The sequence below is a fragment of the Nicotiana tomentosiformis genome, chromosome 10 (assembly GCF_000390325.3).
Source record: "Nicotiana tomentosiformis chromosome 10, ASM39032v3, whole genome shotgun sequence".
Classification (NCBI taxonomy): domain Eukaryota; kingdom Viridiplantae; phylum Streptophyta; class Magnoliopsida; order Solanales; family Solanaceae; genus Nicotiana; species Nicotiana tomentosiformis.
In genome coordinates, this window is record NC_090821.1 from 56,187,358 (window position 1) to 56,199,552 (window position 12,195).

General features: G+C 36.2%; 2 protein-coding genes across 15 annotated transcripts; one reads left to right on the forward strand and one right to left on the reverse strand.

Annotated features, from left to right (window-relative positions):
- On the reverse strand, positions 1-4,121 carry LOC104111860 (binding partner of ACD11 1). Of its 3 annotated transcripts, none has more exons than XM_018776134.3 (5): positions 3,980-4,121; positions 2,653-2,792; positions 1,629-1,704; positions 828-941; positions 1-732 (listed from the first exon to the last, which is right to left on the reverse strand). In XM_018776134.3, exons 2-5 carry the CDS (start codon positions 2,766-2,768, stop codon positions 304-306), a joined length of 735 nt encoding a protein of 244 aa, XP_018631650.1. In that variant the 5' UTR covers positions 2,769-2,792; positions 3,980-4,121; the 3' UTR covers positions 1-303. The 3 variants fall into 3 exon arrangements, with proteins under 3 accessions (XP_018631650.1, XP_009619951.1, XP_009619958.1); XM_009621656.4 differs by having other exon boundaries at positions 1-735; positions 3,980-4,120; XM_009621663.4 differs by having other exon boundaries at positions 1-735; positions 3,901-4,001.
- Positions 4,122-5,204: 1,083 nt separating this feature from the next.
- Positions 5,205-11,566, forward strand: LOC104111816 (phosphatidylinositol N-acetylglucosaminyltransferase subunit A). Of its 12 annotated transcripts, none has more exons than XR_001972322.3 (10): positions 5,205-5,519; positions 6,310-6,453; positions 6,582-7,154; positions 7,270-7,424; positions 7,892-7,982; positions 8,096-8,212; positions 9,872-9,975; positions 10,591-10,655; positions 10,771-10,890; positions 11,165-11,566. XR_001972322.3 is itself a non-coding variant. In XM_009621606.4 (10 exons), the coding sequence occupies exons 2-9, from the start codon at positions 6,334-6,336 to the stop codon at positions 10,855-10,857; spliced, it is 1,347 nt and encodes a 448-aa protein (XP_009619901.1). In that variant the 5' UTR covers positions 5,206-5,519; positions 6,310-6,333; the 3' UTR covers positions 10,858-10,890; positions 11,165-11,566. The 12 variants fall into 12 exon arrangements, 6 of the variants coding, with proteins under 6 accessions (XP_009619905.1, XP_009619914.1, XP_009619901.1 ...); XR_001972321.3 differs by having other exon boundaries at positions 11,174-11,566; XR_001972323.3 differs by having other exon boundaries at positions 11,276-11,566.
- The last annotated feature ends 629 nt before the right edge of the window (positions 11,567-12,195 follow it).

The window sequence follows — 12,195 nt, forward strand, 5'->3', positions numbered from 1 at the left end:
TAAACTGAAGAAAATTTCTACTCAAACACGTATTTTATCGTACTGTATGTCCTTTACAACATCGACCTGATATCCCAACAAAAGTGGAAAGGAAACACCAGTCTGATTTCAGATGAATCAATATCATCCCAATCCATTCAAATCACAACTCTAGACCACACAACCCAGAGGACTAATACCAGTGCCAATGAAAGGGATACTGCATGCGACAGGTGTAGAAGTATATACACTAGAAAACTACATCAACTAGCACCATTCTCATATAGAAGAATCTAAGCTGCATGGCAGTTGCTCTGAATCTACTCATTTGTTAATGCCTCGGCTACCCAAATCAGCTGCAGCTTTAGCTGCTTTACTTAGAGCACCAGACATCCAAAGAGCTCCTTTGGAAAAGTAGCTACTGTTAACAACAGCACTTGCAGCAGAGACAGCAGTTCTACCTGTAGCTGACACAGCTGATCTGGTGGTATCCGATATGTGATACCTCTGATCCACAGATCTGGCCACTTCAACCCCGGCACAAAACTTGTCGGTGAGGCCAATTCTCTCACTCAAATCAGCAACCTTGGAGACTGCAGTTGCTGACAGCGCATGAGATTCGTCAAAAGCTTTGGCTTTCCCTAATGCACCTTTTCCAAGAACATACCCTTTAGATAGCATGGTTTTAACCACATCTTGAGCCAACGTCACAGCTTCCCCAGCAGAAGAAACAAAATACTGTCCCTGGGGGTCCTGCTGGAATTATAAATCCACTCATTAGAAATACACACCTCATTCATAGAGAAACGAGTACCATACAGATAGGAAAGAAGGAGGCAAGAACATACACTTGAACGACTTTCCTCTTGAGGTCTCCATGATGAATGATCCCAATAAGCAAATTCATCTTGGTAGTGACCCCAGCTGGTTATGCACACACGTTGATCCAAAATGGTAGCCCCCTGAGAGAAGTTAGTTATAAATGAGAACTATTCAATCAAAATATACGTCTTAAGGAAAAAATTAGTTTGGTGCAAAAAATAAAAAATTACATCTATCAGCAATAAATTATATTTATATATAACTGAATCTAAGTGCACAGAGATGTACGCAGAATCAAAATAATACCAAGGGGTTCATTGCTTGGATTTTGAGACCAAGCAAATTCATGAGAAGCATTACAGGAGAATAGGACATCCAATTACGGCAAAGAAGATGAGCATTTTGACCAACTATAACTGGAGATAAAATAAAACAATACCTTGCCGAGCAACACCAACATTACTTTAAGCTCTATGAAAACAGCTCGAGGAAAAAAGAAAGGCTTTGCATTGTTGTGACAAATGGAAGGGTTTCAAGTTATTGGTCCAACAATATTTATATTGGAACTCAAACATCAATATTGAGGTCTTGCCCTCACTCTCAAAGCACATACCATTTTGTTTAAGTCAAGTAGATGAACTATTTTACATTCAAACACACAAGTAAAAAAAAAATAGGAAAGTGACACATAATCCATTCAGTTAACACCACATGGAACCAGAATTAGCAACTGTCAAATTGTAGACAGAATGCAATTCTATGCTGCTTATTCAGAGACCTAAACCTTACTATACAACTAAACCAATACACCATCTGAAGGAACTTACACTCAGTAAGACAGCTGTTTCCAAGGCATGAGGATTTCTAAATGTCACATAGGCTGTACTTGCATGCTCACCAGCTCTGCATTCTCAACCACAAGCATACACTCAATCAGCGACCAAAATTTTTTATACAGTAACTGATGGAAAAAGCAGGAATGAAATACATGCTGTGTGTTATGAGACCAACTTGGCATAAAGTTCCTCCATTACATGATTGATTTTCACAAAAATAACAACTAAAGTAGTAATATTGAAGCCTAATGTGATTTGTAAGCAGTTTGGCTGACTAAAAGCTCTTGTGATGCTATAAGACTTCAGTGGTGCTGCACATTTCTTCAAATTACAATAAAAATAGGTATCAACAACTAAAAGGCTGTGCAAACACTACTCTACACGCATATCGTACTTTGGAAGGGTAAAAGGAAAGTAAAAAATAAGTACCATAAGTGAAATTTTTCCTACTTTTCATTTGCTAAAGGACATAGCGACAATACTGGATTCTCAGAACAAACAATGAGACATAAAGATATAGTTTTGCCAAATAATCAACTAATTATGTCACAGACAAGACCAGATTATAAACAGATATAGATGCATATTCCTGAACACCAAATCCCCTTTGTTTTGCTCAACCTACATATGGCATACTTGCTCTATCCTGATACAAACATTTCAGAAGAATCAAAAGCTTTCAAGATTAGAAAAGAAAACAAGATAATAACCCAAGAAACAATAGTGGCTACAAAACTTGTTTATCGTACATATATCAAGCTGTGTATTAGAAAAGATGACAAAAGATGATCTTACATTGTACGTACAATACAATTAAGGGGTCGGTTTGAACTTTGAGGAATTTGAAGAAATTGAAACAAAAGAAAAACAAAGCAAGATAAATTTGTGAGTTAAAATATATAGCTCTACTCATAATTTCCCTTCCAATTCGTTTCTTTTCATCCTAAACCATCGACACGGAAATATAGAGTATGAGTGATAAAATTGTAAATGCACTCCCAGATATTAAACACACCTGACAATCTCAACATGTTCAATTGCCCCACAGAAACCAAAGAAATCATGAACATCCTTTTCAGTAGTATTAGGGGAAAGACCTGTAACTTCTGCTGTATAACCCCCTGGATTCATATCTGCTGATTTAACTCTGCTTTACTGAGAGCAAAGAAATTAGGCATCAGATAAACTGAACTTTATACAAGTTAGGCCATCAGATATACCGTACCCACCTATCAGGCCCAAATATTATTTGTGATATATGCACAATACGAAAATAACCATAAGCATCAGCAAAAAAAAGCAAATACTCATAACATTCACACATCTCCTAAAGAAGCTCGCTAAACTAATAATCTACAGAAGAAGAAATCACATCCTAGACAGCTGTTTGTTTTTATTGCACCACCATGCATACTCATCAAAAGAGAACAGAAACCTATGATTTTTCTGATAAAGATGTCATTATTACATGCAAGTTAAGATTTTACAACGTCCATCGAATAGCACAAACCCAATACTATACACACACACACACACACACACATAATTTTTCTTTTTACAACCGAAAAATCCCCGAGGACAGGTGACGCACGGCTTCTCCACTTAAATACCATGCTTTTGTTCGAACCAGTGATGTGCGCCTAATCTACACATCATGCGTTGCCTCTTACTACTAGACCAACACCCTGGGGGACAAACCATAGAAATTGGAAAAAGAGGGGGAAATCATTTCTGAGATCCAATTAAGGGCACTATTACCAAATCCCCAACTTCAATGCTTATAAACATATCCAACTGACTAAAGAGAAAACAATGGTACTACGGCCAAGCAGCCCAAAAATAGCCCAAATGGAGAAAGTACAACAGATCCAACAAATTGATTAAAAAAAAGAGTACCCAATCTAGCTATCAATAAATCGACTTAAAGCAGGTTCAAGAAAACAAACAAACCATCCCCTCCCTTACCTCTGCCCCCCACCCCCACCCCCACCCCCCCACCCCCACAAAAAAAAATTATCAACCGTAGTTCCGTTTCATTTTCTTTCATAAAATTAACACTAAAATTAACAAGAACAGCTTTAACACCTAACTAATTATGCTCAAATTATCAACAGTTCAAAACCATAATTTCGAATTATCCAAGCATAAGTGATGTAAACAACATCAGTGTGATCATAATGTGCAATTATCGCACAAATTCAACCTACAAGTACTCCAATTTTATTTTTAATTTTTCGCAAAAAAGAAAAAGACCAGAGAATACCAAAATATCTAATTTGATAAATGGATTGATAAAGCTGATGAATAAATCTATAATAAAAAAACTGAGACATCAGACATACCTTCACTGGGTTTAGATGAAAGAGGGAAAGAAAAGAGTCGGTGTGAAAGTGAATCTTTCCAGTATTCAGTAGCGTGTATATGAAGTATCTTTTGTTGGTGAGCGGTTGATCCCTTTTGAAAAAGAACAAAAGCCGATAAACCCGAAATCGGTTTCCCCTTTTTATTTTCCCACTTAGGGTGGTTAATTGAAGTTATGTAGGAAAAATGTTAGGATTATAATATAAATAATTCCTGAATTATTTAGTATTATTTTGTAATTAAAAATATTATATAAGTTAAGATATGTATTTGATTCAAATTTTGATAGATTTGGATAAAAAATTTGTTCCAATTTTGATTTTGGATATTCTAGAAATGATAATGACATTGACTTTTGACGTTACCAAACATTGGGTATACATATACTTAAATCTTATATCGAGAGTAGAATATTAATCACGATAATCCAACAACCTAGAGTATAACACTTCTCAACCTAAAAAAGAATAATTGTATCAAATAATTTTGGTACTTTAAATATTTTGACTATAAATATTTGTATCATTTTAGAGCCGTTTGGTTGTTAGAAGAATAGGTTTAATCACCACACTAAACTCCTCACAATTATAGACATTATTTAGTAGCTTCATTTAATTTTCTCGTAAAATAATATTCGTATAACTTATGTTGAAATTTACGTTTTTTTTATTTATATAAAATAGAATGTGAAATAAGAATATAAATATAAAAATTATTATCTAATAAAGTAAAAATAAAAAATAAAATCTATGCATTTCTAATTCTCACTTTAATATTTATACATTACTATCTTTGTATTATTAATACTTGACTATTAATCATGCATAACTTGTATTCGAACCAAAAGACCCTTAAAATAAAAAATCTATGAATTTTAAGCTTTGATTGAGCTGTAAACGTCCCTGTTGGTAATAAATAAAAAGTTTATTTACCAAAACAAATAGTGAAAATTTATATAAATACATTATTGGTAGAGGGACGTATATTTTGATACATTAAAAAAAGCAGATGTTCATAGAAAAAGGATAAAGTAATTTATTTTCTAATATTTATTATTTTTCTATCCAACACATTTTTTTGGGGTTAACATAACAAAACAATCGAAAATACCAATACAAATCTTCTCAGTTCTCACTATAATTCAAAAATCAATTCATTTAAAACGACCCAAACCTGGCAAAGGAACAAACAACACTGCATCGTTTTCTAATCTCCTAAATAAGTGATGAATATTATAAGTAGCTAAAAAATGGATATGTCCCTGTGAATTGACACCTGAATTATTAATCTTTATAATAACAAAGAGATCACAGGGAAATGGAAACGGGGCACAAAAACGGGTCGGAGCTTCCTTTGTGGTGAAATTCATCGGTTTAGAGCAAATTCAGATTCAAATGTCAATTCACAGTTGATACAACCCAAATCTAGCGCAAAAATTCGACCTATTTATGGCTCGAAGACTTCAAATGCAGCACCATATTGAACAATTCACCTTACTGAGCAGCAAAGCATTGTGGAATTGTAAGAACCATATTTCTACTCCAAAATTATTAAATTACTTTACCCTAGGTTTGCACATTTATGTTGTCTTTCATGTTCATAGATTGTAAAAATTCAACAATACATTATATTATCGTATAATACATGATTCATGATCTTACAACGCAACTAGAAGTGAATGAACATTTTAAGTTAATAGCTTCAAATTATAACTGCATTCATCGTTCATCTATAGTATATGTGCAAATTTTGTATAAATACATCTAAAGTTTCTTAATATTTTTTTTTTATATAGATTTAAATACAGACAACCATTTCGCATGTGTACTCCATGTCACTCAAAATGCCAGTACTCACTTTGGGTATTGTTAGTATTGTTAAATAGAATTGAACTTAAAACTGAACAACGTGAGTTGAAAACCTCACCAAAGAAATGGAAGCTATAACATAGATCCAAAGCCTATAATGCAGCACTGATTTCTAAAGGATGATCCAATGAAAGAGAAAAAGAGTGGAGATGTGCGAAAAAAGGATCACTTCTAACTAACCAGTCAAGTGAAAGGAGCCCACTTACCCACTCCCCAAGGAAATTTTATGAATTCCTTTTTGAAAGTTTTGTTACGTGGAGAGTGACGTGGAGCGTGTATTTCACTGCCCAACATATGACTGGTTTTGGGTCCGATAGGTGAGGGGGTAAGAGGTCCCCGTAATGTGTGAGTGTGAAACTGGCTTTTTCAGATAGGTTTTGGTGTCAACTTATGTATTTTCCCTTTTTCTTACATTGTTGTGTGAATGGTTTTCTCTGATGCAGGAGTGTCTTTAGTGGTCTGTCATCATGGGTGAACCGGGAAAGCATAGAATCTTAATGGTCTCTGATTTTTTCTACCCCAATTTTGGTGGTGTGGAGAATCACATATACTATCTATCACAATGCTTGATTAAGGAAGGCCACAAGGTCAGCAAGCAACCTCACCTCTCTTAAATTGGTCTTGAATGAATATTATTAACAAGGGATTAATTTTGTTATAATGAGATACTTTTTATGAATTCATTCCTTTTGTTGTTCTTTTGTGTAAATTTCAGGTGGTAGTTATGACTCATGCTTATCAGAATCGTTCTGGTGTAAGATATATGACAAATGGCCTGAAAGTTTATTATGTCCCGTGGAAGCCATTTCTCATGCAAAACACGTTGCCGACCTTCTTTGGGACGCTTCCAATTACTAGGACAATTCTGATTAGGGAAAAAATATCGCTGGTACATGGACATCAAGCGTTCTCAACCTTATGTCACGAAGCTCTAATGCACGCTCGCACCATGGGTTACAAAGTTGTATTTACTGATCATTCTCTCTATGGCTTCGCGGATGTTGGAAGCATTCACATGAATAAGGTACTACAATTTACACTAGCTGATGTGACTCAGGCTATCTGTGTTTCTCATACAAGCAAAGAGAATACGGTTTTAAGGTCTGGTTTGCCGCCTGAAAAGGTTTATGTTATTCCGAATGCTGTGGACACGGCCATGTTTAAGCCTGCTCCTGAGCGACTCAACAGGGATGAAATTGTTATTGTTGTGTTAAGTAGATTAGTTTATAGGAAAGGAGCGGATTTACTTGTTGAAGTTATCCCTGAAGTATGTCGTTTGCATCCCAATGTAAGTGTTCTCCATCATCATCATCATGGGATTCGTTAAAAAAACTAGTCTATGGATTTTGACCTTGTTTGTGCATTCTGAACTTTTGGTAACTGATTTGGCTGCATTTGCTAAGGTTCGGTTCATTGTTGGAGGGGATGGACCAAAACGAGTGCGTTTGGAAGAAATGAGGGAAAAACACTCTCTTCAAGACCGAGTTGATATGTTGGGTGCTGTCCCTCATGCTAAAGTACGGTCTGTACTAATAACTGGCCATATATTTTTGAACAGGTACGTGACCTTCAAGTGTTATCGACTTTTTCACATAGTTGATTATTTTTATATTAGTCGCAAATGCGAGACTAAAGTATCAAAACCATGAATGCTATGTGGCCCTTTCGAACTTGTCTCAGATGACTAGCTAAATCAGATTCATTTGTTCCAATCTATTTCCAGAATCATCAAAAGAAAAAGAAAATATTGAATTCTTACACTACCTCGTTGGCTAAGGTCAAATACAGTCTAGCAGACAAGATAGTTTCGTATAATTTGAGCTTCCGCTGCTCACAGCGATATAAATGTATAACTGCTGACAAATACTCCCTGTTCCACCATTCATTCTTCTCTGAAAGCAAAAGAATAACATCTGAAGCATATTTAAGTATGTCTGATTTGTGGTTGACCAACAGCCAGTTTCCACCTTCCCCGTTTCTAATCCTATACATTTATGCTCCTGTTTCTTGCATTACTGGTGCCAGTTCTTTAACAGAAGCATTTTGCATAGCTATATTGGAAGCTGCAAGTTGCGGATTATTAACAGTCAGTACACGTGTAGGAGGTGTTCCCGAGGCACGTCCATGATTCATTTCTCTTTACGTGACTAGTTACTATCTCCTTGCCTCTACTTTGTTAGTTGTTCGTTCTTCTATTTTATCTTTTTTTTTTTACTTCTTCTCTTTCAGGTGCTTCCAGATGATATGGTTGTTTTGGCTGCGCCAGATCCTACAACTATGGTGCACGCAATCACAAGGGCTATACATATGCTTCCCCAGATTGATCCACAAGATATGCACAATCGTGTTAGTACCACATTTCCTTTTGCTTATTTTTTTGTCGTCTTTCCTTAGCAAGGTAGCATGGGCTATTTGGTATCTGCTCTCTTAAGAAGTAACAATAGTCTTTTAATCATAAGTGATATTTGAAGGAAATTGAGGTTAAGCCCAAATCTTTCATGGAAATCTTCCAAGTCAATCTCTTCATCCAAAAAAAGGTTCCAATTCAATCTCCCCCCTCCCCTCCCCCCGCACTCTGCTAGAAGCATTCTGACTGCCTCCCCTCACCCCCAAACCAAAAAAACAATTTTTTTTTAAGAAGGAAAAGAAAGAAATATATAGAAATGATTTATCCCCTCTCCCCCCCCCCCCCCCCCACCCCAAAAAAAGAAACAAAATTAAAAGAGGAAGAAATAGTGCTTGATTGGGACAATAGTTTTTTTAATTGGTTTTCCAGAGGTTCTTCATCTTCTTTGATAAAACTTTGCATGCTTAGTGAATGATATACTCATTGTAATTACTCCCTCCGCTTCATTTTATATGGTGGTGTTTGACTGGGCATAACCACATGCCAAAAGCATCTTTAGAACTTGTGGTTTAAAACATTCCATGACATTTTTGTGGCTATAAAAGCATGTCATCAGGTGTAAAATGAGAAGTTTAAGGTTAAAGACTTTCCAAATATACAAAGGTGTTATTCTTTTTTAACAGAATAAAAAGGAAAGAGTGCATGTAAAAAGGAATAAAGGTTCATGTTGTGTCAATGGTGAGCTGTAGAATCTGCAACAGTTCATGAGATTTATATGGAACTCTCTATGAAGAGGAATCCAGTTTGTGGACTTGTTGGCTGTTGCGATGGTGCACAAGAATATTTTAGTCAGCAGCTTCAAGTCTGTTAAACTTAATAGACATCTAAGAAGTTTAAGAGAAAAAGAGAGGGGAAAAGACATGGCATCTGCAGCATCACTTCCAAATATTAAGAAGCTTAAATAACAATGTACTCCTCTTTTTTGGGAAGGAAAAGAGGGTGACTTAGCACAGGATGTCTGAGAAAGAATGGAAAGCTGAGGATTAAACAATCTCTTTGGCCTGAATCTTTAGAGAACACGTGCATCTGTGTTGGCGACGGTAGAAAGACTTTCTTTTGGCACACAATTGGATTTGATATGGCCCTCTGGAAGATCAGTTTCCAGACCTGTTTACATTGGCACAGTGCCCGGATGCACCGTAGCTGATTGCAGATTTAATGAGGCTTGTAGGGTAACATTTAGGAGAAGTTTAAATGACAGGGAGATGACAGGAGTTGCTAAATTTTGCAGTACACTAGATTCATTTCAAGGTTTCTTTAGCAGTGATGACAGGATAATATGAAAAGTGCCTAGTAGTAGGTATTTCTCCTAGAGTCCCTCTAAGAATACTAGAGGGATTTGTTTTTTGTTTTTGCTCACCTCTTTACAGCATTGTCAGCACCTTCTTAGTGCTGAAGTTGTGAACAAAAAATTATAATAGTTAAAGGGCATGATTTGTTTGTGGTTTCACCCTATGGCGGAATTTATGATAACAAAAATAGCAGGGAGTTGGTTTGGGTACAATTTTAAACTGTAATGAGATAAAGTGTTATACGAGTTTGTTATATCTAAAAGGTATGCGATCATATTATTTACTGACATTCAGTTCTACTGCCAGATGAAAAAGCTTTACAGTTGGCCTGATGTAGCCAGGAGGACAGAAATTGTATACAACCGTGCTTTGAAATGCTCCAATCCACCTTTGCTAGATCGATTGTCAAGGTATGCCACTATACTGAAGGTAAATAATGGTTTGTCAATGCATGTTATCACCCTAGAGAAATAAATTGAGAATGGATAAAAATCAAATAATTATATGCTATTTCTCTTTTGGAAGTGAAAGACCTTGTTGTCATTATTGTATAGAATCTTAAATAAATTACTTGAGCAGAAAACCGACTGGTGGTTTTGAGGTTTTTTTGGGGCCTAATTTGTGGTTCAAGTAAGATAGATAATTGAGTAGCAGCATAAAGTTTTCTGGATTCTTTTTTCCTCCTTTTGATGTCCTAGATTGTGCATAAAAGAGTACACTAAGTTTACATGTCAACTTGTAGGCCTTGAGGCAACTGAGCATGACTGGTCATCTGGTGTCCTCAGACTTTGGGGAAGCATGTATACTAGATTCAATATTTAAACTTGTAGGCCTTAAGACAGTTGAACATCGATTTCGGGTTGTCCTCTTAATCGTTTATTGAGCAATGATTGTCCAACTTGAGTCAGCTCCGTAGCTATTTGATAATTTGCAGATGAATAAATGTCTCTTGCAGTTGATTAAACTTCCAGGTTAATTTTCCTGAAAAGCTTTTGCTAGGTACCTTACATGTGGCACTTGGGCAGGGAAAATATTTTGCATAGTTATGATAGTAGATTTTTTGCTCTGGCGTCTCTTGCAACTATGGCAGGTAAGTTCCTCCCTCGAGTGTACTGGTCAATTCATTTGGTTCCTATCGCAGAGTTTTTTTGTTTCCTTTATAAGCCTATCGTGATTCTTTTTGTAATCTTCTTAAGCCTGACAAGGATGTCGAGGCGGTACCTGATATTCAACTTCAAAATTCTCAACACGAGGAGACACCATTTGGTTCCAGTATGGAAGAAAGCTTATGATTTCCGGTGCTTTACCCATTGGTGCAGCTCAAGGTCATTTACTATTCAAAGAGTGTGGAATTAGGATTTAGGTGTAAAGTTTTTCTTAGTAATTAGAAGCAGTAGAAGTTTTAGGGGTCTATTCTCAAGACGAAAGGAAGAGAACAAATGCAAGCTATCAGGAACATAATATATCCATCTTGAAATACTTTTCTTGCCAATTCCTTTCCTCTGATGCCTATTCCTTCGAACTAACTGACACTTCATCGCCAAAGATTCTGAAGCTTGAAGTTTAAATCTGAGTTTCTTATTACTTTTCATTTTCTAGTCTTTTCAGGGGCCTATCAAAAATGTTAAAATGCTCAGTACCTGCTTTCGGGACGGTTCTGTTACTACAGATTTTAGTCAATTGTTACTAATACAGTTCCTTTGACATCAGATGGAGCTATGCTTTGAAGATTTTTACATATACAAGTACAAAAAGAGACGCTTTCTTGCATGAAGTAAAAACAAATACGAGACATATATTCATTCATTTGTTCTTTTGCCATGAGATAGGAGTATATTTACAATAGTTACATGACTACATCACAATTAGGAATAACCTACTCTCTGATACATCACAATCATACTTCAATGGGAGTTGAACGTGCCTCTTCATCTTAGTACCTGTAACCATTGTGCCAACTGCCACATACTTCATTGTAGTAGAATATTACATTCCCCCTCCCCCCCCCTCCCTTTTTTTTTTGTGAAAATTTTGGCATCTTGCAGATAATAATAATTGTCAATCATTGGTATTATTCCGTTGTCATTCAAATTTAATTTGCTTGAGCCGGAAGGGCTCATCTTCAGAAAATAAGTGTAATACCAAATGCAGTTGTTGCCTATGGCAGTTGGTATACGAACTTGGAAGATTCTAATTCAATTTGGCTAAGTATCTTAGGGGAAGGAGTATTGGAGTTCAAGCATAGCTGGAGGTCGAGGCTCAAGAACGAGTTGCCTCATTGTCAGCTTGCGCACACCTCTATTATTTCACTATCTCATATATCAAGGTACAACCGAGCTCAGATTCGTTACTCTAGAATCAGGCTCTTAGCATGTGCACTTCCTGTAGGGATATCAACCCCCCCCCCCCCCCCCCCGACCTCTGTGTCACAAATAGTCTCATAAATGTTGATTGGCGATCCACAGCAAGTTACAGAGAATATGTACTAGCCTCTAGAGTAATTACTTTCGAAGAACGGTAATAACTGAAAATAGTTATATTGTTATGTAGTGTACATAGATCGGGTTGGTTCGGATTTTTCAATTATCAAATCAAACCAATGGTGTCGGGTTTTTAAATTTATAAACCAA